We start from the raw sequence: 26,472 nt of genomic DNA on the forward strand, positions 1-26,472 counted from the left end.
GTTGATGGTGTGGAGCCAGGAGAGCTGGGAGCATGGCTGGTGGTTAGGGTGGGAGGGCTGTGGCTCAGCGTCCTTTTCCTTAGGCATTGGCTACTTGATCCTTCTGTCATTCTGGGCTTCTCTTGTTCCCATAGTTGGTGAAGACCCTGATGTTCTAGGGCTATCCATGCTCAGCCCCAGAGCATGCAAGCCTGGTGTGATGGTTTGCATATGCTTGACCCAGGGAGTGGCACTATTAGGAGGTGTGGCCTAGTTGGAGTGGGTGTGGCCTAGTTGGAATGGGTGTGGCCTTGTTGGAGTAGGTGTGTCATTGTGGGCATGAGCTTTAAGACCCTCATCCTAGCTGTCTGGAAGTCAGTCTTCTCCTAGCAGCCTTCAGATGAAGATGTAGAACTCTTAGGTCCTCCTGTACCATGCCTGCCTGGATACTACCATGTTCCTGCCTTGATGATAATGGTCTGAACTTCAAAACCCAGTTCAATGTTGTCCTTTATAAGAGTTGCCTTGGTCATGGTGTCTCTTCACAGCAGTAAAACCCTAACTAAGATGGGCTACATGGAGTATGTGTGTATGCATCCACTCCCTGTCATGGTGGAGATGATGTACTGTCTTGGCCAGAGTATGGGAGTGAGGAGGTAGAGACACTAACAGGCCAGAATCAGCCAATCCCATCCCAGGGAAGCCTGAGGCTGTCCTCCTCAAGCCTGTGGGACACTCACTGTCCTGTGGGCATGTGTTGATGATCTGCCCCATGCTCACGGCGCATCTCTCCACGTACTGGTCATAGCTCTCAGCTGGCATGAGGGAGCAGCGGGGCAATGCTGGCCTGAAAGAAGATAGAAAGAGACATAGGCAGCTGGAGCAGCTGAGTGGGACCATGATCCTCTAAACAGCCTACCAGGCAGGGCTCGTGGGTTTACAGCCAGCAGGGGCTCCTGGATGTGTTCACACTGGCAAAGGGCTGTGGTACCACCAGCATGGAGGTTGAATGAACAGCAGGAAAGCTGTACATCTCACTCTACCTGGAGATAGTCACCCCAGGGGAAGAACAAAGCCACTCCCCATCACAAACCAGAGTCAGGACCCTCTTCTGGGTGAGGTCCCTTTGTGTCCATCCATGTAGGGTCAGCTTTAGCAGGAATACCCCCATCTTCCATACATGGTCAGGTTTCCCAGCCTCCCTCATCTCTAGGTGGTGTGTGTTCACTGTAGCTGCCTTCACCAGGAGTTTTGGGTTGGCTGAGCAAGACCATAACCCTGAAGCCACTTCTCATTGCCCCGATCCTGCTGGTACTATATACACAGCTCAATCTACCCTACTCTCCACTGCATGGTTCTACCTCAGTAGATAGATTTTCTTTAACAGGGTCCAGAGAAGAAATCTCTGGGTGGCAGAGACTTGCAAGGTACATACCTATAATCAAGATCAACATTGAAGTTTGCTTCTTTCAGCTCCTCCAAGGTCAAGAAGGTCAGCGTGGCCTTGCTGGCTTCCCACTTCATCCACTCGAAGATTCCAGGCTCAACTCTTATCTTCAGCTTCTTCTCCAGTTTGAGTTCTTGGGTCAATGGAAAGAAGCATTTGGAAACAACAAACCTAAAGAAACTCCTTCATCCTATATCCGCCTTGGTAGTGAGCATTTTTGTCAACTTGACTCAAGCTGGAGTCATGATGGGAAGAAGGAATCTCAACTGAGAAGACTGGTCTGTAGGCAAGTCTCTAGCTGTCCTGGAATTCACTATGCAGAGTCCTTGAACTCACGGAGATCTGCCCACCTCTGCATCCCACGTACTGCGATTAAAGGCATACATTATTACATCCATAGCCTTGATTAATTGCTGATGTGGGAGGGCCAAAACCACCGTGGGTGGTATCACACCTGGGCGTGTAATCCTAGGTGCTATAAGAAGGCAGGCTGAGCAAGTCACGGGGAGCAAGGCTATAAGCAGCACCCCTCCATGGCTTCAGCTCCTGCTTCCGGTTCCCGCTTTGAGTTCCTACCACAACCGATCTGATTGATGGACAGTGATGTGGAAGTGTAAGTCAAGTATGCCTCTTCCTTCCCCGGTTGGTTTTGGTTAGTGTTTTATCACAGGAATGGAAAAGCGAACCAGAACACCAACCCATAACTGAGTCCAAGGAAACATGTCATATATGTGACTCTTCCCTGGCAAACATCATCCTGGGATTCAAGCGAAGCACTGCTTTCTCTAAGACCCGGACCACCAGGCATTTGGAGGGATCCAAGGACTGACAGCATGCTGCCCATCAAGAGGGGCCATGCTGCTTGGCTACAGGGACACCGTAGGCAGTGGACTCACCCTGGGGTCTCACTATAACTCCATATACAGCTCACTTAATCCACACCGCAGTTTCATCCTTGATGGAATGATACAGTGACGGAGACAGGGAGTCCCAAGGGGGCGAGAGGTGAAGAGTAGGGGAGGAAACTTCTGGAACATTCTGATTTCTCACAGCTCACCCCTCCCAAGCACTTTCTATCTTGACCAAAAAGACCTGTCAAGTAAGGCTATCTGTGTTCAGACTAGGGGCAGGGCCTCTGCCCCCTGGTGGCAGGCAGGGTGCTGACTTTGGTCAGGAACTTTGTTCTGCAGTGAACAAAGAGGGTTTCTATCTCCTGATATGGACACTTCCATGACCCCCTAAGTGGGGGCAGAACCTTGGTGACCACCAGCCACCCACATGGCAATGTTGTCTCACTGGCTGAGAGGATCTGTGAATGGTTTCCTGACAGTTGGGAGATGCTGGACAGCTCCCTTCCAGAGCTGACCCTGCCCCGGGAAGTCACCCGTGGATCTAGAAGGGTTCTCAGTAGCTCCAGGTCTCTAGGCTTGTGACTGTTCATTCCCAAGTACCGAGACACTTGGCAGAACTGAGCCACTTGGCAAAGTATGATTACAGATGTTGACCCTGAGAGACCAGTGGTACAACCCTAGCACTTTGGAACATGAATGGCTCATTTCTGCCAGCAGCACCTCGAAGGCTGGCTTCTAACTGTCTTTCTTTGGCTTAGTTGTGGCCACTCCTTGCTCATCATCTCATTCACGCCACACCCTCATTGCTCTCCATGGAGAATATCCTCAAGATCAAGCCAGAGGCAAGGCCTGCTGAGCTTCTCACCTTCCAGGATGTGCTTGGCTGTCTGCACACAGCGCAGGGCTGGAGACGCGAAGACCGCGGTGACTCTGACGCCGCTGTCCAGCAGGGCTTCTCCTAGAAAACAACAGGTAGGAAACTCCCTTCATGCATCAGCCCAGGATGGGCACTTGCCTTGGTAGCAGGCAGGGATGGATGAGACTCTTACCCGCTGCTGTACACACCTGCAGGGTCCCCAACTAGGTTAGGATAGAACCTGCAACTGTGACCAGCAATGGTCTTGTAACTACACTATATTGTATGGTGGAGGTGGTGGTACAGGGGTTGTTGAGGCTGTAAGCAGTGGCGGTTTCTCCCAGCTGGCCACAGAGCAGGAATGAGCAGACACGAATGTGGTCGTACTTGGCATGTGAACCATATCCTTTAGCTGTGTTGAAAGATGGAGCATCCCATGTTACCAGACATGGGTGTAGCCTCAGAAGTGGAAAGTACCAATAGCAGCCAGGGGAGACCCCAGCCCTGCATCCCTGAGGACCTGAGCTCTGCCCATAGCCTGGGTGAGTCTGGAAGGAGGCCTGGGCGCCAGATAAAAGTGACTCTGTGGGCTGAAAACCTGCCATGCCCCACTCAAGTCACACCTGCACTATAAGCTTAAGGTGCACATAGGTCTATACCTTTGTGGCCATTTAGTTGGTCAGATTTTGGCTTGTGGAAGGACAAGCTGTAATCCAACCATGTTTTCTCTGTAATACTAGAAGCCTAGCTGGTGGCAAAGGAAACCCCATGGCACAAGAGATTTCTGACAAGAGGCTTGGGGTTGTCAGTTATGGGCAAGTTGGAATACTGACATCCATAGACTGGGACCTTAATCAATGGATCTGTGTCAAAGGCTTTGACTAATAGGAATAAAAAATATCAGAAAGTTGTGACTGTACCAAACACACAGATTTCATGCAAAATTTATGGGATACACACACACACACTCACACACACACACATATACATGCATATGTATATATGTATACATATATGTATACCCATGGATTCTGTGCCCACAAAGGATCCTGCCACCTATCCCCCAGCATCCCATGGGGTAACTGAGAACAAGTTAACGTAGGCTGCGTTCTGTACCAACATGTCTTCTGCAAAGGAGAAGGCTGAGTAGAGAGACGGACAGAAAGGGATGATGTGAAGATATCAGGGCAAGACCCCAAGGAGCAATAGGGAGAGATAAATCTTCCTCATAGCCTCAGAAGGAGCCATCTGCTTGAACCATGACCTTGGGACTTCAATTTCTGTCACCAGATGGTGGCAGGGATATAGCAGCTAGGGATACTTGTTACCTATGCCACACATCCCCGGATGCTCCCATGAATATACACCAAGAGCTGTTCAAACACCTTTGTAAGTATTTGGGTATGAGGACAAGACTTCTGGGACATATTTACAGGCTCACATGACATATGAGCATGTCATGTCTCCTAGGGAAGGAGGGGCCCAAATGGGCTATGTTCAGCTGGGGTATCCCAACCCCAGAACTAACTGTTGTCTGACTGGGAGCCTGAAACAGTCACAGTGTGAACCCAGCCTCCCACCCTGAGAGCTGCCAGTGAACCCCTGTGGCTCACACAGGGTGAGAAGCAGGAAAGCTTGTTCTAGTGGGTTCCTGTAGCTAAGCAGCCAGGGACTGGGATGTCTGCTTGCCCCCTTAGGCTCAGCTTTCTGAATTTGTACGATGTAACCAGAGAAGCATCACAATCTCTTAGATGTCACAGACGAAGACACCCCAGTCGTAAACTCAAGGGCATGAGTCATAGTGCAATATTACCTGTGAGGGTGTGTGTGTGTGCCTTTAAAGTGTGTGTGTGTCTGTGCATGTGCATGTGTGCACACATACTGGTGTGCATGTATGCTTGTGTGTGGAGGTCAGAGATCAGCCTCAGCAGTCATCCTCAGGAATGCCATTCACCCTTATATTTAAAATGGCATTTCTCACGGGCCTGGAGTTAACCTTGTAGGCGAGCCTGTCTGGCCAGGGAGCCCTGGGGAGCACCCTGCCTCTGCTTTTCCTCAGCACTGGGAATACAAGTGCATACCACCACACCTGGCTTTTCCACATAGGTTCTGAGGATCAAACCCAGGCCCATGTGCTCACTGGGCAAATACTTGACCAACTGAGCTATCTCCCCAGCTCGGTTTTAATTCTTTAAGTGGCACTCTTGGTGCATATAGTGTTTATTGCTATTTCTTCTCCCTGCAGTGTTCCTTCCCTATATTTCCTTGCTTGCATCATCAATTATGCACTCCTGGATCAGACGGCTCCACTTTTGGCCACTACCTGTGTGACCCTGGGTAAATGATCTAACATCTGTGGTGATTTGAATGAGAATGCCCCCCCCCCCACATATATTCAAATATTTGGTCCCCAGTTAGTTGAACTGTTTGGGAAGGATTAGAAGGTATGGTCTTGTTGGAGTGGGTGTGGCCTTGTTGGAGTGGGTGTGGCCTTGTTGGAGTGGGGGTGTGGCCTTGTTGGAGGAGGTATGTCACTGGGGATGGGCTTTGAAGTTTCAAAAGCTCATGCCAGGCCCAGTATCCCTCAGCCTTCTGCCTATGGGTCAGGAAGTAAGCTATCAGCTGCTGTTCCAGCGCCATGCCTGACTGTCTGCCTGCCAGCATGGTCCCTGCCATGATAATCATGGACTCACCCTCCGAAACTGCAAGCAAGCCCCCAATTAAATGCTTCCTTTTATAAGCTGTCTTGGTCCTGCTGTTTCTTCACAGCAATAGAACTGTAACTAAGACAATCTCCATTTCCTGGTGGGGCAGAGTAGGGAAGAAGATGCCAGTACTATCAAAGGATGCACGGCAGGGGCTCAGGGGATACAATGTAGTCATTATTGTTAGTGTTACTCTCCTGTGGGAATACTCTTAAACATACCGGCAAGTCTGGCCTGGAAAATTCCACAGGATGATAGCGGTGGATCGTTTTCAAAGTCTTTGATGCCGTTGCTCCTCCTTGGCAGGCTGCGGGGGAAGTTCAGGTCTGGCCTGTAGTATTTTCCTGAGGTAGAAACAAGTAGCAGACATCTGAGGTCACGGAGGCATATTCTACTCGTTACCCAAGACCCCAAGACAGAGATCCTCTCTGCAGGGAAGGTTATTGTCTGAGTGCTTGCCAAGGATGTCGTTTGTGAAGTGTTCTTATGATGTGGATTGACTGCATAGAACAAATATTGCAGGCCTGTAACATGTTCTCAACTGTACAACGCTTAGGTTTGCGCCCCAGGGGCCGGGAGCCCACTTTTTCCTTTTAACCTTTATCACTCACAGGGGAGAGAAACCTGCATCCCCAGGATAAGCTTTGGAGTAGTTATCAGTTAACCGGTTGCAGTGTGAAGCCTCCTGTGTGTGTTGCTGCCGGTGGGGCAGTACACATTGGCTGGAGGTGCTCTGCCATGGGAACTCTTCAGTCAGGTGCTTGAATGCAGGACCAGAAAACAGGGGCTGTGTGACACCCTGGTCCCTTTGATGTTGATCTCTAAGATCTGTCAATCTGTTAGAAATCCTGAGCCTTAGCTGTGTGACCAGAAACAAGTGGTTTAACCTCTCATTAGAGAAAAGGGGAAACCAGAATTGTAACCAATCACTGACCTGATGCCAAGGGCCTGGCTTAGGCATGTGGACAGTGTGTATGTTGGTGGGTTTCCTTATCCACATTAGTGGCCCCAAAGCCTGAGGGCACTGGCGTCTCCCAGCAGGAGCTATGCCATGGTCTAGGGTCCCTCAAGGACAGAGAGCTAATCTGTCTAGAGTCATTTGGACTCCACCTACCATCAGCAGTAGTACACTGCTGTAGCCAAGACTTCCCAAAGACCTGGTCCACTCTCTCGCCATGACGTATGACCAGAATGCCTCTCCTCGAGATGGTAGCCTGGGGTGGGAGCAATGGGACGTGAGTTATTAAGCAGACTCTGCAGTATCCACCAGCCATTGCCTAGGGTCGGAGCCTCTCCCAAGCTCCTCAGCAACTGTGGTCGGTCAGGCTGCCAGTGTCAGTGTGAGACTGGAGGATTGCTTTTATTTCTCCCTATGTTTAATTTCCTGGGCTCTGTGACTTCATAAAAGAGCTGGAAAGAGGATTGAGCCCATCACAGACACTTTTCAACTGTTTTGTCTCTTCCAAGTGTCTGTCTATCTGTCTGTCTGTCTCTTTCCTTCTATTATCATCTATTACCTGTCAGTCTATGGTGGCTGTAATGAGAAGTATCATCTATAGGCTTAAGTATTTGAATATTTGGTTCCCTACATCTGTCTGTCTGTCTATCTATCTATCTATCTATCTATCTATCTATCTATCTATCTATCTATCTACCTACCTACCTATTAACCATCTCTCTTCTTCCCTCCATCCCCTGCTTCCTTTCTTCCTTCTTTCTCCCTTCTTCCCTTCCTTCCTTCTTTCCTTCCTTCCTTCCTTCCTTCCTTCCTTCCTTCCTTCCTTCCTTCCTTCCTTCCTTCTTTCCTTCCTTTCTCTCCTCTTTTTCTTTCTCTCATATATCAATCTATCTATAGTTTACTCAGTTACTCTTACACTTCCTCTTCCAAGGAGCCCTCCAGGATTAGCCATACTTGAGTCCATCCCGAGGCAGCTTCCTCACAGTGCCCAGGTGAGTGTCTTGCTTCTGAACACTCAGGTAAGAAGCTCCCCCCACCCCTTCCCCACTTCTTCCTCACTGCCTTCCTATAGCTGGGCATTATGAATTAGGAATTATGTCATATTGCTTAGGGAACAGTGGCAGACAAAGTCTGTATGCATTCAATACTGGCACAGCTATTGCCTGCCTGCCTGCCTTCCTTCCTTCCTTCCTTCCTTCCTTCCTTCCTTCCTTCCTTCCTTCCTTCCTTCCTTCTTTTCTCTTTCCCTCCCTCCTTTCTTTCTTCCTTTCTCTCTTCTTTCATCTCTCTCCTTTCCTCCTTTTCTCTCTCTTTTTCTTCCTCCCCTCTCTCCTTCCCCCTTTTCTTTCTTTCTTTCTTTCTTTCTTTCTTTCTTTCTTTCTTTCTTTCTTTCTTTCTTTCTTTCTTTCTTTCTTGTTTTCAATATTCGAAACATGTTCTGATACTATAGCCCAGGCTGTCCCAGAACTTTCTATGTAGCCCAGGTTGGTCTCAGACTCATAGCTATCTTCCTGCTTTTGCCTCCCAAGTGCTGGGATTACAGATATGTGTTACCACAGCCAGTTCGAATCTTGAATGTTATTCAAAGGCTTGGATGGGGAAGGCTTGGTTGCAGCCCATGGTACTGCTAAGAGTGGGATCTTTTGGAGGAGAGCCTGGTGGGAAGAAGTTAGGTCACTGGACTTGTGACTTTGAAGGGCTCTTGGGATCCAGCACCTTCCTCTTTTTGCTTTCTGGCTTCTATCAGGTAACTGACTCTCCTCTACTGCCTGCTTGTATTGTAGTAAACTGCATCAGAACAAGCCCCAAGCAACCCATCAAATGATGATGGACTGAACACTTTAAGACCATGACAAACACAAAAATAAGCCATTCCTTTTTTTTTTTTTTTGAAAGCTGGTCATTTTAGGTACTTTGTTGCAGTACTGGGAAGCTGATTAAGACAAGATACAGTCTTCTATAACATTTTCCACGTCTGGTTGATTCCATCAGTGGGGGAAAATACCCCATGATTTAGAGGTACAGAGGCTGTGTTTTATTTTGTTTTAACTTTTTGCCTGACAGTGTCCAGCAGCCTCAGGTCAATGTGTGTGTGTGTGTGTGTGTGTGTGTGTGTGTTGGGGGGCAGCAGCTCTCTGGAACATTCCTTTCTAGGCTGTGATTGGTGCTTCACAGTCATAGGGTATGTGCCCACTGTGTCCTTGGGAGGCTTGTGTTTGGGGAGTAGCCCCAGGGTTCTTAGTGGTAATGCAGCAACCTTCAGGAGGGGCTCCTGAGGTGGGTGAGTGCATCCTCATGGTGAGGTTTGGTCTGTGGCTATGTATTGTAATGCTAAACACTGCCCCCCCCCCAAGGTCTGATTGCTCTTAGGGACCAGAGAATCCTCATGCACATCAAGTAATGCTATGTGACCTTGCTCCTTCATTAAAAACTATTAGTTGAGTAAGGATGTTGACATTTCATAGCTGGGCAGAAGAGAGATAAGTAGGGTTTCAGTTCCTAGACTTGGAGTCTGAAGAGACTACCAGGAGGGAGAAGGAGGTGGCGAGAGGAGAAGACACCATGGGGTAGGTGAGTCTTGAAAAGATGGCCATGAGGGCTGTCCAGATAAAGTTAAGAGCAGCCCAGGCATAACACAGCAGGTCTTAACTCAGGGTTATTGGCAGGGAAGTAGACATAATAGCATAGAGGGTAGATACCTGCCCAGCTCTTATGCTGATTAAGCCTTAGTATAAATATAAAAGTTTTGTATCTTTTATCTGAGAACCAAATGATCAAAGGTGGGGTAGAAACTCCCATTTGAGATTAAGTAGTTACTACAATATTTTCACTTGGGAGAAAAGCCGTACTCTAGCAGCCAAGTCTACCATGGTGTTATACCAGCAAGCATGGTTTACTAACAAAACAATAAACAAACAAACAAGCAAACAAACAATAACAACAACACTAGGGTCCTGTTACCTGCAAAGCTTGTATGCTGCTAACACTCTTTGACATTGACGGAGTGTGGGATTCTCCATTTCCCCTGCTACTGGCTTCAAAATCCTTCCTAGAGTTCAGGTCCATGGCTAGATTGAATGTATATGTCCTGTGGGGGAGGAAGAAGAAACTGTGAACAGAGGCATGACATGGCATCATCATGGTTTCTGGTCCTGGATGTTCCTGGGAATGCCTGCCTCAACCTCTGCAGTAAGAATCAAGGCCACAAAAGAACACCAAGCTGCAGAGTGGCCAAATCATGGCTCAGGAAGCCTGTGATTGGCTCATGGCTGTAGCATCACAATAAAGCCAGACCTGCCTCAACGCTGTGGCCAGGTGTTCTTCAAATGTGACTTTATTTTAGAGATGACAGTTTTTCCCTGTCGCTCAGGCTAGCTGAGAACTCAAGGCTCAAGACAGCTTCCTACCCCAGCCTTCCAAGTCGCTGGGACTGCAGATGTGTGTCTCTGTGCCAAGTTCTGATGTTTTCAGCATTGCTAAGAAGGTACCTTTAAGATGAGATTAGCGGCGAGACCAGCAAACCTTGAATAAAATAGATGATCCCATGCATGCGGGGTCAGGTGAGAGTCTTAAGGCAGGAGAGATGGAGGTCTCCATGGAGCAAGAGTGGATTCTGTCTCCAGGCTACCTTCAGACTCAAGCTATAGCCCCAGATCTTTCCTGGGCCCACCTGCTGGGCTGACCTTCAGACTTTGGATCTGTCAATCACAAACTTCAACAGATCCCCTCCTCATCTCACCCTCTACATCTCTATATCTTACTGGTTCTGTACCTTTAAAGAATATCAAATCTGTTTCTTTCACATATCATCTGCTGATTCACCATCTACTGTAGTCAAAGGTGTTCATCTGGTAGTAGTAGGGACATTGCAATAGTGACCAGACAACTCAAGAGCTAGAGATGTGTTCTGTGGGTAGTGGGTACTGATGGCACCTGAGCAGGTAACCAGGAAACTGTAAATTACTTAAAGTGCCAGGAAGTGAATAGGCAGTCAGGAACTCTGGGGACACACGGGTTGGGGGAGAGCCACAGCAAACTGGAAAGCGAACCCCAAGATATGAAACAGGAAGGGGTTGGTATGTACAGAGTTCCTTCCTGTTCAGAAGGACTAGGCAGGTGGCAAGAGAGGAGGGTGAATGACCAAGACAGAGCACGCCTCAGAGCAGAAAATGAGTGATTTTCCCAGGGAAGAAGCCATTTCTTACAAGGAGAAGTTTTGGTAAACTGTTTAAAAAGTAATGGCCAGCCCCAGTGACAGCTACTCATGCGGTTCCTGGACAGACGCATTGGGCTCTTCTGGGCTGTGTTCCATGCGAAGTTCTGCCTGCCACCGTCTATGTCCGAGCATCTGTTGATCTAGCAAGGTTATTCTCCAATTCCTTTATGGACAAGGAACAGTTGGATTCATTACTAGAAACGTGGGAAATGGTTACCACCCACTGAAAATGCAAAGGTGGTCATGGTTTTGTCAGCTGTTGAATTCAACAACTTAATTTATGCATCCACCCATATTTAGACTCTGGTCCACTTTTTGGGGGAGGGGGAGGGGAAGCAGATTGCATAGCTAGGTTTCAGAAGGTAGAGTATTATGGGCTGCAATAATGCAGGGGTGGTGCCCTGGTTGAGTGGGCTTCTGGCTATCTGGGGATGGAAGCAGCTCTCCCAAATTCCTCAAGGCTGTGATTGACACAGCCTGTGGGTGGATGAGGATGGAGGTGGGGATGGAGGAGCGAGTGGAGGAGGCAGGCACTCAGGGTGTGTGTGTGTGTGTGTGCGTGTGTGTGTGTGCATGTGTACATGGGTGCGTGCGTGGGTGGCTCAACTCTCTTGAGGGTTAGCAGAACAGCAGAGGCCTGCGCGTAGCTGGAGTGGAATGAGCCAAAAGAAGAGAGGCCGGGGTAGAACAGAGGAGCCTCTGTGGATGCAGAGCCAAGATGCTGCAGGCTCACCTGAGCTTTGTGCTTTGAGCAGGTGTAAGGAGCAGTTAGATATGGCAACGGTGTGAACAGCAAGCCAGACTCTGCTGTCCACAGAGTGTGAACCTCGCCGGGATGATGGGAGAATTCCACACCAGGCTTCTCTCCCTTCCTCTTCTCTCCTTTCCCCTCCTCTCCCTGACATCCTTTCTCTGCAGTCTTATGGATCATACCTGGGCCTCACACATTAGACCAGTGCTTTACCATGGACACAGATGCGAGCTCAACTCCCCGCTTTGCAGCTGAGCCACAGGACATTGCTCTTGAACGAGATGTGGAGGCTGTGAGATTTGACTTGGCCACTGGAAGCCTGGATCTCCACTAGTGACACCCGCAGTACCACTGAGCTAGTTTTGGGTGAATGTTTGGCTCGGGGTCACATGGGATCAGAGCCACTGCCATTTTCAAAGGCAATGCTCAGAAGGCTCCCCTCACAGGAGCAGACGCACCTCATTAAAGCTCAGGCCTTGCCTTGTTCTGCCCTGGGGTGCCCCGGTTATTCTGAATGTACAGAGGTCATGAATGCCAAGCAGTGACTGGTCACCATTAAAGATGGGTCTACTAAGCGTTCTGAGAGACCTCTTGGCTTCGGCCCCACCAAAGCTCTCCCATCACCAAAGCCGGAGGCATGTTTGTCTAAAGACACATTCTTTCTGTTTATTTCTTGTCTCTGCCAGGCACTGACTTGGGTAAACAAGTGTATGGGGAACAAATTACCATGAATGTCATTCACCCTTCTCCCCCAGCTTCTGTGGGGTTCTCAAACATGCATTTCCCAGGATGTCAGGTAAATCTCTTTGTTCCCTTATACCTGCCTTATAGCCTCTGAGCCAAAACCCTATTTTGATTTTTGATGTATTATACCATTAGTAAGTATCTTCTTCTTTTTTTAAAGATTGATTTATTTTATATATATATATATATATATATATATATATATATATATATATATATTAGCTGTCTTCAGACACAACAGAAGAGGGCATAATATCCCATTACAGATTGTTGTGAGCCACCATGTGGTTGCTGGGAATTGAACTCAGGACCTCTGGAAGAGCAGTCAGTGCTCTTAACCACTGAGCCATCTCTTCAGCCCCATTAATATCTTCTTAAAAAATTTTTTTTGAGACAGGATCTGAGGTATCCCAGGTAGGCCTTAAGCTATGTAGGCAAAGAGTGTGGGATTACAGGTTTAGGGGGCTCTGTAGATCAAACCCAGGGCCTTGTATGCACTGGGCGAGCCCTCTACTCGTTGAGCTGTGTGTTGATCCCTCCTCTCATTACTTTGGCCCCGATGTCTTTCCAACTTTTCTCTCCTGATGTCTCTTCTAGGTAAATACTTCATTTACCCAGTGGCATTCAAAGAAATGATCCCATCAGGATTTTGTCTGAAGTATCGTAAAACTGGAAGTGACTCTGAAGTTGACAGCTCTCTCTGACTCACTCTCCTCAACCACCCATGAGGTGCGTTTTTATTTACTCAGCCCCTTTCTGGCAGGCAGCAGCTCCCCACCATCCCAGCCCGAGACTGTCTAGAGCCACTTGGCCTCACTTGCCCTGAGTCTCTCGGCAGCAGCCTGACACCTGTGACCATGCTCTGGGCCATCTGTGACCTTTGTGGCGTTTTGATATAGTTCATGTGTTTAAATGTTTTATTTTACATTTATGGGAGCTTTGTCTACATGTATGTCTGTGCATTGTGGTTCTGGCTGATAGCCATTGAAGCCAGAAAAAGGCATCAGATCCCTTGGGACTGGACTTCCAGATGGTTGTGAGCCACACTGTGGGTGCTGGGAATTGAACCTGGGTCCTCTAAAAGAACAGTCAGTGCTTTTAATTGCAGAGCCATTTCTCTGGTCTCAAGTATTTTTTGATTACCCATAAGTTATGGCTCTCTGTCCCTGTCATTGTGACATGTCTTGTCTCAATTCATAACCTCTTATGGGCTCCTCCATGTGGACCTGGGCTGGAGAGATGGGTCGGCCATTAAAGGCGCACATCAACAAGACGTGGACTTCATGCAGTCTTAAGCTACAGATGCCAGTGGGATAGAGTGTAGGTGTCAGTAGATCCCGGAGCTGAACTGTGACATACACTGCAGCCACTGAGAGCCGCTTTCAATGACAGTGTCATACAGAGCAGATGGAGCTGAAGCATCCTCACACAGGAAGTGTAGGCTGCTCTCGTCTTCCTGAGGGCAAAGCAGTGGTACATGTGTAACATGGGGCCCACTACCCAGACAGTAAAACCATTGTTATCTCCTAGTGACATCTGTGAACTTTACAGTCAGAGAGGAAGTTGAGTTTGTCTGCTAGTCATTCAACTAAAAATGCAAGCAAGAGGTTGGTGAGCACACGGGTGGCAAAGGGACCAAGGGAAGCATGTGACATTTTGTCAGTTTTTTTTCCTCTTGGACTTAGGTGTGTCACTTAGCGGTTAACTGATGCCATAGAAGTGGATGAAGTTTCTATTCGCCTCTGTTCCTAGAAGGGGGCTCACCTCAGTGTGTGGCATTCAAAGACAAAGTCGCTGTGTTAGTGTCTGTCCTGGGCTTACTGTCACACAGCTTCAATGACAGAACAGGTTTCATTGTCTCTCTGCCCCGGAGTGTAGGAGGTCCAAGATCAAAGCAATACAGGAACTTGTGATTCATTTTGGGGACTCTGTCCTAGGCCTGGTGAGAAGCTAGAGTCTTCCCCCCTGTATCCTCAGTGACCTCTGATCAAAGTAATATTGGATAAGGGACCCCTCAATTGAAAGGTCTTTCTCTAATATAAATGTTCATCAGGGCTCCAGCATATGAGTGTTTGGAGGGACACAGTTCATCTAGCAATGGCGCGCCCTTGCTGTGTGGAAGCCTCAACCTGACAGCTCGCTTTGTGGGATTTGATTAGCTCTGTGGTGGGAGGTCTTCATGTGGTTGGAAGACAGCTTCAGCTTCTGTTGGGCTCTGATTCTCAGCCCCGGTCTTTCTGATCTGCAGCCGGGCTGTATACTTGTTCTGTGAAGATGCCTGAAACTGAGGTAGCGGTGGTCCGTTCCCCACAGCTATCTTCCAGTAATACGTGGTTTCCAAGTAACAAGTGGGTGGTGTTGGATCGGGACCACAGGGTCCTTAGAATCTTGCAGCCACCTGCTAGAGAGTTTACACTGATGCTGGTGGGGTTGTCTGTGAAGTACAATGTGTTCCCGTGGCAGCCACCTTCAGGGCTGGGGAGGTTCCTCTGAGTAGGAAGGGGCCTCTTCCCATGTGGTTTGCAGATCTCTCCGTGGGTGCTTCTTGCTGTTTGCATCAATCGTACCCTGTGTGTGTCCTGTGCCCTTGGGAGTTATATATGGAATGTATATACAACATATAGTCTGGCCACAGGCCAACTCTCTATGCACATAGGTGTCTGTCTGCATTCCCCACTGTTTAACAGTTTCACGGCACATTCAGATTTGCCAGGACTTCCCTTAAGACAGTGTCATTGTGTAGCACTGGCCACCTTGGATCTCATGGAGGTCGGCCTGCCTCTGTCTCCTAAGTACTGGAATTAAGTCTGGGTGCCACTATGCCCCAATTTGAAACCTCCTTAAATGTTTAGAAGAATATGTAGCAGCTTTAAAAGCCATAGACAGCCTACTGCCAGTTCCCAGCCTATGTCACACCACAGTTAGCCTGGGGTTGGGGGGGGGGCAGTGCTTGTAGTTATCCTATGAGGGTGTGTGAGTGTGTGTGTGTGTGTGTGTGTGGTGGGGGATGGGGTGTCGGTCGGGGTCGGGGGAGCTCATCAGATACACCCCAGCATTCATCCAGAACTCCCTTTTTCTTGCAACTTTTTTTTTTTTTAAAGATTTATTCATTCATTATATGTAAGTACACTGTAGCTGTCTTCAGACACTCCAGAAGAGGGAGTCAGATCTTGTTACGGATGGTTGTGAGCCACCATGTGGTTGCTGGGATTTGAACTCTGGACCTTTGAAAGAACATTCGGGTGCTCTTACCCACTGAGCCATCTCACCAGCCCTTCTTGCAACTTTTACGAATGTACAATGGTTCCTAAGAGAAACTGGTCTCCCAGGAAGGTCAGGGTCACAAGGTGGGGCACTTGTCCAGGTGCAGGTGACATATTGGCAGGAAGTAGAACCGTTGCTAGACAGAGTTTACTGCAGAAGCTTTGCAGTAGCCGCAGAGTCCAGGCTTGCCCCTTGGCTGATGGCTTCTCTGTCACAGTGAGGTCTTCTGCCCTTGGTGGGAGACAAGGAGAAGAGGGCCTAATAACCCCTCCTCCCCGGCTCCCTGGAGTTTAATGCCAGTCCTGTCCTGTGTTCTTCTGCTTGTTTTTGTTTTTGTTTTTGTTTTTGTTTTTTTTAGAGCGGCTAACTGACCATGTAGATTCTGCAGGAAACCAAAGCTTCCTTGATTTTGTGACGTTGTTCAGCCCTTCACCTCCCAGGCTGGGGGTTCAGCTTTCACAGGAGGGTGTGTGTAGCTCTCTGTACAGGTCCTTGTTGTGAGTTAGTGGGTCACGAGGGGACACCTGATATGAAAGCCCTGGAATCCGGCTGAGTTTTCTTTCCTGCATTTGCAGGTGTGCTCCTCAGGTTTTATGAATTAGCACGTGAAGCTAAAATGATGTGGGATAGCCCCACTGCGGAGCTGGCCGAATCCGTGCAGTTTAAAAGCTATTTTAAGTTAGTATATATACATGACAGATTCATAAGTGCATATAAGAATCCATGGTTAGCTCTGCTGCCTAGCATACAGGAAACCCACATGACGGCGCAGATCTGTGATACCAGTGCTCTCTCTGGAGATGGAGGCAGGAGGATTTGAAGCTCAAAAGGTCATCCTTGGCTATATAGCAACATAGTGAGTCCCAGGGCAGCCTTGGGAGGGGTGGTAGGGGATCTACTTTGTTGTCACTGCATTTAGTGGCACAGTCCAAGGGCACAGATGCTGTCCCTGGCCTGTCATGCAAACCCAAATGTAAGCTTAATTTTAACAGGAAGAACCAGTAGCCTAGAGGTCACCCGATCTCCCTTCATAAATACTTTCAGGAAACCCTCCATTTACTAAAAATAATAATTACTTGGAAAGTCCTTTTCCCCATGAAATCCTGTCAGCCACTAAATGGGCCAAATCAATCGTTCGCTTTAAATATTCAAAATACCTTGCTTCTTAATTTATTCAAAACAGAAGTTTTAGCTACTGGAACTTTTACCACACTCATTAACTGGCTTCCAGTAGGTGCATAAATAAAACAGTATGGTGTCCATAGCTTTGCCTTGTGATACAAAGAGATGCAGGGGGGAAAAAAAACCTCCCTGAATACACAGAGGCTAGGAGATCTGTCCAGCAAATATGTATAACACACATGCACAAAATGTTTATGCAAGTGCAAACACACAAACACACACACACACACACACACACACACACACACACACACACACACAGAGAGAGAGAGAGAGAAAAAAACAGTCATGGTTATTTCCGGCAGAGCACATATAGATTGTGGGTTGGAGGATGCCCCTAGGATCAAGACACGGGTATGGAAGTGGGGGAAAGGTCCCCATGTTGCAGCAAAATGCTTAGCAACATTGTTCATGGGAAACAGAACAGATAAAGAATGGAGTTGGCTAAGTAGCTCTGGTTATCTCTGTTAGCATTCTGTCTAAGCTCCACTTCACAGTTACCTGGCAACAGCCAGGTAGGCCTGGCCTGGCCCAGGATAAAAGGGGCTGCTTGCCCCTCCTCTCTCTCTCTTACTCTTGCTTCCCTCTTTCTTCTCTCCTGCCCTCTTGGGCTCTTCCCTTCCCCCTCTCTCCACGTGCTCATGGCCATGGCCGGCCTCTACTTCTCTACTCTCTCTCTCTCTCTCTCTCTCTCTCTCTCTCTCTCTCTCTCTCTCTCTGTCTTTCTCTGCCTCTACTACTCCCTTAATTCCCCTTTCCATGCCCTGAATAAACTCTATTCTATACTATACCTGCCATGTGACTGATCCCTCAGGGGGATGGGATGCCTGAGGCATGTGTCCACTGAGACACCCCCTTCCCCCACACCTCACCACACCCCCAAAGAACATATTCTATATCTCTTTATCTTTTTACAAATATGTTAATCTCTGTGTGCAGTATCAAAGTATCACCAAGTTTCTCCTTTTTGCTTATAGTTAAATGGAAGAGGAGACAGATACATTGAAGGGAGGAACCGATACATTTAAGAAACAAACATCTTGGTTCTGAAAAATTTGAAAACCCTTAGCCCAGATGGTGCTAGATACTAAAATAAAGAGATCCGCCAAATGAGCTGGAAGAAAAAAACCACCAGGCACAGGCCAGCTTCCAGGAAATACATTTTACCAACAACCACACAAGCTTAGGGGAGGACCCTAAGCATCAGAGGAGAATGCAGTGCAAGCCATGCCAGGATCACAGCCTTATAGGATCATTCAGTTAAATTTGTGTCATTTTGTTACAGAACAATAGGAAATTGCCAACCCTCCTTAGAAGGCTACAAGGGCTAGTTCTGACCTCTGTGTGCACTCTTTGATGTTCATGAGATGGAAGTATTCACAGTATTTGAGCATTATTATCTCAGACAAGTAATTTGAAGCAATTTGATTTCCTGAGGGTTATCAGCAGAAACCACGAATAGATCAGATGTTTGCCATGCATACTGGGAAGAGGGGGACAGGGAGATAATGTGGCCAGGGTAGGGACTGCAAGTCTTTCTAATGACAGAATGAGAAGCACTGTGCCCACTGTTTCAGGTGGTGACAGACAGAGAGAGGGTGGTTCTCACCTGTGCTTAACCCAGGTGTCAGCCTCATTGGCTCGCTCCGTGTAGTTCTCTGGCAAGAAGCCCCGGCAGCCAGTCCGATGTGAGATCCCAATGGCCCAGCCCTCACTGGCCTCTTCTTGCTGAGTGGGGTCCACGAAGATGTAGTCACCAGCACTGAGCATTAGCTCGTCTGCATTCTGGGGTTTGTACTGGAACAGTGCCTTCAGGGTCTAGAGAGGAGGCAGGAGACCCATGTCTTAGTGAGGGTTCTCTGTGAAGCAAAAGCCCCAGGAGGCCAGATACCAGTCTGTCTCGCCTTCAGTCTCCTCTGATGTGTCTAATGTCTCCAAGGTCCCTTCATGCCTTTGCCTAATGATACACAGTGTGGAACATAGCCAAATGCTGCAGCTTAGAAATCTTAGGGTGAACTTAGAAAGAAAGTTTAACGTCTATCTTCTTCCTTCTACCCATCCACCCACTCACTCACCAACCTATGTCTACATTCATTTGTCTACCTACTCACGTTTGTCTATTCTTCTGACCACCTACCACCATCTACCCATTCATTCCTCCATCCATCCACTCAAACGCTCATATTCCCATTTATGTATGTATCTATGTATCTATCTATGCATGTATGTACGTATGTATGTATCTATATATCTACCTACCTACCTACCTATCTATGTATCTATCTACCTACCTACCTATCTGTGTATCTATCTATCTATCTATCTATCTATCTATCTATCTATCTATCTATCTATCTATCTGTGCATGTATGTATGTATGTATGTATGTATTAATCCTATGCAGCTATGTATTATCTATGTATCTATTTATGTATCTATCTGTGTATGTATGTATCTATCCATCCATCCATCCACCCATCCATCTACTTATTCATCCATTTACCTACCCATTTTCTAATTCATTCATCTATTTGGTTACCCATCCATTCATTTACTCATCTGTCCACCATCCCATCTACCTAGCCACTCATTCTGTCCATCTACTCATCTATCCATTCCCTCTCATTCATTTATCAATCCATCCATTAAGACATTTATCTATCTACCCATGAATTTCTCCACCCATTTATCCATTCATCTATCCAAATATATATATCTACCTCCCTTGGTGTGTCACCATTTACCTTATGACAGGGAATGCTGTGCCTCCCTTATACTTATTCCCTGTGGGACATACTTTCTTCCTTAACCACACAGCTCTTAGGAAAGGAAACCTTGGCATGAAGCCTACCAAAACCATTACAGATTATAAATTAACAAGCAGACCATGTATTAACACACCTTGGCAACAGGCTTTCTGAATACCATGGGAGTGCTTTCATTGTCTTTTGAAATGATTGTATGTGCCCAACTCATCTATAAAAGGATGCTACTTCTAAACAGTAATAAGGAGAGGGCTCTAGCAGAGGGGAGCCCCCTCTTTTTGTCAGGGAAGATTGTAGGAGTGAGTGCTGTCAGGGGAACATTTATTCATTTCCAATCAGTAAGAAAGGCTGGGCCAGCCTACCATCCAGGCCAGGTTCTCTCACCTGGTAGTGCACAAAACGCATATCTCGGGAGTATAGGGCAGCTGTCCATTGGCAGGAGTGGCTGGGCTGGATGGCTCTGGCCAGCTGCTCCAGGGTCCTTTGATGGTGAGGGTAGAACTTATGGGCCAAGGTCAGGTGCAGCTGCTTGGTGCAGGGCTTGATGGTACAGTCTGTGGAGTCAAGAAAATGCAGGATGCTGAGTATCTCATCTCGAATGTCAAGCAAACATACATGTTAGGTACCCATTCTGAATGTCAGGTGGGAATAGGGGTGCCGAGAACCTGTCTCTGAGTGTCAATGCTACCTGCCTGGAACAGGCAGAAACCTCTCCTAGTCATGTGTCTGTTCTACTGCGCCGGCTCCTTAGTGTTGGCGCTTTCTTGACAAAGCAAGGACCGGGCTCTCCCTATGAGAAAGGTTGGGTGCTTGGGGTTTTCGAAAAACACAAAAACAAAAACAAAGGACAGGCACAGAGATGTAGCTCAAGGTCTTCCGAGCTCTTAGGCTGCAAGCTAGCTTGAAATGCAGTAAAATGGACCCTTTGCTCTCTGGTGCACACATGACTGGGGCCTAGACTCTCAGTTGGTGTTCTTTGGTTTTGGTTTTGATTTGAGACAGGATCTGATGTGTCCTAGACTGCTTTGAACTTGTTACATAGCTGAGGATGACTTTGAACTTCTGGACTTCCTGCCTCTGTCTCCCGAGTGCCAGGATCACCAGTATGAATCTACATCCCTGGTTTATGTGTTGCTAGCCATTGAACCCAGGGCCTCACTGTTGCTAGGAGAACACTCTACCCTCTGAGCTATGTCTCCAGCCCCGGTCAATGCCTCTTGCTTAAAGAAGGGTCTCCTTGAGCGATGGACATAAAACCTGCAGCCTGTCTAATGCTCATTAGACTTTCCTCACTGGAGGCCTGGTAGCGCTGAAGCCCAGTGCGTTGTGATGACCTCTGCCCTTGAGAACGCCTCAGCTCCAGGTTGGCTTTTGAGTCTTTCAGGTTGGTAAGCAAGAGAGGACAGTCTCTCAGGACAGTCAGAGCTGGTGTCAGCGGGACCACAAACATTATAGACTCTGCGGAGGCAGTCTGGTGTCTTTGAAGAAATGACAGACTTTGCTGTGGACCTATATCAAGGCTCTTCTGTCCTTGTCACCACAGGGGCCTTGGCTGAGAGTTATGCTGTGATTTAGTTTCCTTTGCGACAGCTAGGACTTGAGAATAAAGATGGCTAATTCCAGGACTCTGGGGTCCACTGTGCCCAAGAGCTGCTTGCCACCTCTTCATCCAGGTCAGGAAGCAAACAGGACGTGTTATTCCCCTAATGAAAGCAAGGAGGAGGGACCATGATGCTAGATGACATTTAGCAGCCAGCTGGACCCTGACCAGGTCCCTGAGCCCTAAGCTGGGGAAGCAGCCAGTGCAGGTGGCAAGAAGGTATGTATGTGTAGGAAATCCTTTTCGTGACACTTTTTAGTAGTTCGGGCGGGTGTGCTCCCCGTGTGAGTGAGCACAGCCTTGAAAAGACCTGGCCTGGCTTCCCCAGAGACCCAGGGGTGAGTCATGCTGACTCCTGAATAGGCTTTTGTTTTTCCTCTATTGCTCTGTGTACCTGGGTTCAGTTTCACCGAGAGAGGCAGTGTGGGCAGGGAGGGACTTGGGACACTTGAGCTGTCATCTCAGGAGAGTCTCCTAGCCTCTCAGGTCAGATTGAGGTTTAACCTGGAAAGGCAGGAAGAGCCTGCTCAGGGTATGGATGTGAGCTCAGGGCCAGCTTCCCCAGGAAGTGAGGCCTTGGTAGTATTCAAAGAGGCATAATGTAAAGTTTCAGGCCATCAGGATGGGTAAGCATGACACTTCCTTTTGCAACGGAATACCCAAACTGGGTGGTGTAAAACAACAGGCGTGTATTGTCTCAGGCCAGAAGCTCAAAAATCAAGATGTGGGCGGGGCCACATTCCTTCCAAAGGCTCTGGGGTTGGGTTCTCTGGTGTCCTCCAGCTCCTGGATTCCTGGTGGCCTCAGGCATCCCTTGGCTGTGGCTCCATCCTGCCCATCTCAGACTCTGTGGTCAAGTGGCCTCCTTGTTATCGCCATGTGTCTTTTGCAGGACCATGTTATTGATTTAGGTTTCAATCACCAGTTATTGATTTAGGATCACTTTACTCCAGAGTGACCTCATCTTAATTAATTGAATCTTTAAAGAGCCCACTGCTAAGTAAGGTTCCATTCTGAGGTTCCTGGTGGGAGGGGACCCTGTGTAACCTAGGAGAGGGACGCTGGGCAGGGATTTCTAATGGGCAGATTCAAGTTTCCTCTTTCTTTCTTTCTTTTTTTTTGTCTCTTTCTTCCTTCCCTCCCCCTCTCCCTCCTTCCCCTCCCTCCTTTCCTTCCTTCCCTCTTTCTTTCTTTCTTTCTTTCTTTCTTTCTTTCTTTCTTTCTTTCTTTCTTTCTTCCTTCCTTCCTTCCCCCCCCCTCTCTCTCTTTCTCTCTTTCTCTCTTTCTTCCTGCTTCTCAAGACAGGGTCTTATGTAATAAAGGCAGGACTCAAACTAGCTTCGTAGTGACGGCTGCTCTTGAACTTCTGATCCTCCTGCCTCCCCTTTCTGGATTACAGGTGTATGGACCTCATGTCTGGAGTATGCACCACTAAGGGTCAAACCACATGCCCTGGCAAGCACTCTACCAACTGAGATATACCCCCTGCAACTCCCCCCAGCCCCCTTTTAAGGTGAGACCTATAGGACCCATCTGGGGACAAAAGCCAAACTCGGCAGATGGTCATTAAAGGACTCACAGGAGCTGATCCATCAAGGCCTTAGATGTGGCTCTGCTGGGACCCAAAGGGTTCAGTGTGTCTGCCCACAGCTGGGGTTGCCTACCTGCCAGGACTGCCGCCTCTGTGGCAAACGCCATGGCGAATTCCCGGATGGCGTCAGCGGGGCTGTCGTTGATGAAGAAGCCGAGGTAGCTGATGGAAGAATGGAGAACAAGAGGAACCAGGGTGGGGAAGGAGCCCAGGATCCTGTCCCCTGCACGTCTCAGAGCCTCATACAAACACTCCACCTTCTGGTCTTCACACTAAGGGAAGAGAAGCAAAGAATGGGTGTCCTCAGGACTTGTTGAATTCATTCACCTGTTGAGAATTAAGGCTTAATCACTATGGACTAGTCTCTGTCCACGACACTGGGTTTCTCCCTATCCAGCCCCTGCAGTTATGGAGTGAAGGGTCGTCACCACCCCCACCTCCAAGTCTTCTGCTCAGTTATCTGAGGCATCTTGGAGAAGAGTCTTCTTGGAATATGATTTCCCCTTTACATGCCAAGGTTGGAAGTCCCCTGTCACTGCCCCCCTGTTGCCTCCTGAGTCAGCCTTCTTTCTTTTCCCTTTGCATATGTTAGCTTCTGGAATTCTCTAGTCAACTCCCAGGAAGCTCACAGTGCCCCCTGAGGGATCCCATCTCAGACCTCCAGAAGACAATGGTTTAGTTTTGACCCCAGAGAGCTCCCAGTCTCAGGCACTCAGGGAAAAACTTCTGGAAACTTCTTTCTTGCGCATCATGCTTTGTGTTCCCTTAGCACTGCGGAGTGGCAGGCTCTGCCCTGATGTCCCAGCAGTAGGTAGGTCCTTCTTTAGCTCATCAAGTAGAGGTGTAGAAGAAATGGCGGTGGGTCCTCCCCTTTGGCCTCAGGCCCTCTTCTCTTTGTCCAACAACTGTGCATCCTCTTTCCTTGACAGTGCTCCCTAGGGAGGCTGCTAACTTGGCCATTTTTTTTTTTCCACAGAGGGCTAGGTCCTAACTTAGGGAAGACCCTGGTTTATGTCCAGCCAAATCAGCATCCTTTAGTCCTTCATCACACAGGGGGGTTCTTGCTCTGTTTAGGACTTTGCTAGTCTCTGGGTGGACAAGGACCAGGGGTAATATCTGCCTTCCTAGAGGGGCATATCACCTTCATATCACCCAGATGTGCTCCTAGAGATATTGACAATAAGATGCATAGAGCCTGGGATTTTACCTTCTTCTGCCTGGAGAGCTGAAGACTCTAAAATGAATTGGGTCCTGAAGGATGAACTGAAGTTGACGAGGGGGAAGGAAAAGATCCCACAAAGCAGACAGCTCATGCTAATGTCTTGATTAGAATAAATCAGTTGTGTTCTATTGTTGCCAAGTTACCAGAGAACACTGCCGTTAGCTGAAGTGGTGAGCATTTAAGGCCTCTGGAGTAGACTTACCGTGAAAAAGTCACAGAGTGTCACGTGAGGGAAGACCTCATGTGCTCTGTTCTTTGCACACTGCCGCCTGCTCTCTCTCCAGAACTCTTGGAGTTTTTCCAGCAAGGGGCCCGTGGGGCAGAGGAAGAGAGCGTACTCCTGAGGGATGGGGTCATCCAGAGAAGGGTCATTGCAGTGACCATGCAGCCTGCAACAGAAAACCCCATCATATCAATCGGATGTGTCTCCACTGAAGACATGCAACAGCGGCAACACCAGCCCACAGTTAGGGATATGTTGATCTCACACAAAAACATCAGTGCTGTGGCCATCCCTTCAAGATGGCACCCAGTGGTGGGGCTGTTGGCTCTAGGCTAGACCAATGTGTACCTGGTATCAGTCCCATTACAGTCTGGCTCTGCAGCCAAAGGTCCAGATGACAAAGAGACCCAGACCCCAACCTTCAGAAGAGTGCTGGTCTTTCACATTTTAACTTTACCACTGACTTCAAATTAAATGGAAAAATTTAAATCACAAAAGATTGGACAACAGCCGGGTGGTGGTGCATGCCTTTAATCCCAGCACTTGGGAGGCAGAGGCAGGCAGATTTCTGAGTTTGAAGCCAGCCTGGTCTATAGAATGAGTTCCAGGACAGCCAAAGCTACAGAGAGAAAACCTGTCTTGAAAAAAAAAACCAAAAAAACAAAAAAAAAACAAAAAACAAAAAACAAAGAAAGAAAGAAAGAAAGAAAGAAAGAAAGAAAGAAAGAAAGAAAGAAAGAAAGAAAGAAGATTGGACAACATTTAAGTGAATACTAGTGGGGTTTTTTTTTACTCAAAAAGTATTTATTTATTTTGATGAAAAACAGCATTTATTTGTTGAGACAGATCTCTCTATATACCTGGTGGGCCTGGGGGTGATTCTGTTTGTCTCAGCCTCCTCACTGCTGGGACTGCAGGTGTGAGCCACCACCCCTAGCTAAGAAAACCACTCTAAATAGAAGAAAGATCGCCAAATACGAGCTCATCACAAAATAAATAAAATAAATAAAAATGGAAGAAACAGAACTTCTCTTATGGGTCAAATTAAGATAGGCATTTATTTCAAAGTTTCAATGTTGTTCTCTATTGTGTCAAAAGTACAGCGAGGCCACAGGTTGTAGCTGTGCAACCATTGCTTAGTGCAATCTGCCAGCACTTGCAGAGGAAAGCACTCAATGTCTTAAATGAATAATTCTACTTCAAGACAAGAAGAGCAAGAAGCATAGGCCAAAAAATTCACATGGGAAAATCTCTGTATGGCAATAGCTAAGCAGCAGTCAGCTTACTTGGCGCACACACTCATTCGAGAACTTCCGGTGACCGACACTTGCCTGTGATGTCTCATTATGCTAGGAAGTGGGGTGCTCTCACCAGGCATACATCTTGTATGTAAGCAAGTTCACTCGATAATCTGCGGCAGAGCTGAGCCTGCATCTCTTGTCTCCCCCTATAACTCTTTCCTGAGCTCATCCCAATGGTGCATTTGCAGCAGATCGAGCGAGCATGTGTGTTTGTATAAATCATGAGTTAGTTCAAGCCATTCCGTGACCTGCATTTTGGGCTCTTTCATGTGGAGAATAGACATCTAGGTACATTGCCAGAGTGAGGATTACCAAGGCTGCCTCACAACCCACCGTACACATATGGAACATCGCCTCTACTCATTTCCAAATCCAGGGACATTTTGTTTGCATTGCTGTGAAGAGACGCTATGACCTCAGCAACTCTTACAAAGGAAAACATTTCACTGGGGCTGGCTTACAGTTCAGAGGTTTAGTCCATTATTGTCATGGCGGGAAGCACAGTGGCATGTAGGCAGACATGGTGCAGGAGAAGGAGCAGGGAAAGCTCCACATCTGGAGCCAATGGCAGCAGGAAGAGATCCTGAGCCACTGGTCTGGTGAGCATCTGAGACCTCAATGCCCACCCCCAGTGACACACTTCCTATAACAAGGCCACACCTCCTGATAATGCCACACCCTATAGGTCAAACATTCACCTACACGAGTCTGTGGGGGCCATTCCTATTCAAACCACCACACCTCTCGACTACTTTCATGTTTCCAGAGCTTCCGGCACAGTGATCAAGAGCTCGGTGGATAGCTGATTTTTTAAAAG

At 47.9% G+C, this 26,472-nt stretch overlaps 1 protein-coding gene across 2 annotated transcripts in view; it reads right to left on the reverse strand.

Annotated features, from left to right (window-relative positions):
* The window catches only part of Ubash3a (ubiquitin associated and SH3 domain containing A), a 33,853-nt gene that overhangs the window by 3,467 nt on the left and 3,914 nt on the right, over nt 1-26,472 (reverse strand). The window contains exons 3-12 of one of the 2 annotated variants that reach the window (XM_021149755.2): nt 24,334-24,520; nt 22,983-23,181; nt 20,103-20,272; nt 18,563-18,771; nt 9,758-9,884; nt 6,953-7,052; nt 6,060-6,182; nt 3,143-3,235; nt 1,415-1,559; nt 720-826 (exon numbers count right to left, since the gene is read on the reverse strand). In XM_021149755.2, coding sequence (XP_021005414.1) covers nt 720-826; nt 1,415-1,559; nt 3,143-3,235; nt 6,060-6,182; nt 6,953-7,052; nt 9,758-9,884; nt 18,563-18,771; nt 20,103-20,272; nt 22,983-23,181; nt 24,334-24,520 — 1,460 coding nt within the window. The remainder of the gene's footprint in view (nt 1-719; nt 827-1,414; nt 1,560-3,142; nt 3,236-6,059; nt 6,183-6,952; nt 7,053-9,757; nt 9,885-18,562; nt 18,772-20,102; nt 20,273-22,982; nt 23,182-24,333; nt 24,521-26,472) is intronic. The other variant, XM_021149756.3, reaches the window with a different exon arrangement.

This window comes from Mus caroli, unplaced genomic scaffold (assembly GCF_978045245.1).
Source record: "Mus caroli unplaced genomic scaffold, Mus_caroli_1 scaffold_18, whole genome shotgun sequence".
NCBI lineage: Eukaryota > Metazoa > Chordata > Mammalia > Rodentia > Muridae > Mus > Mus caroli.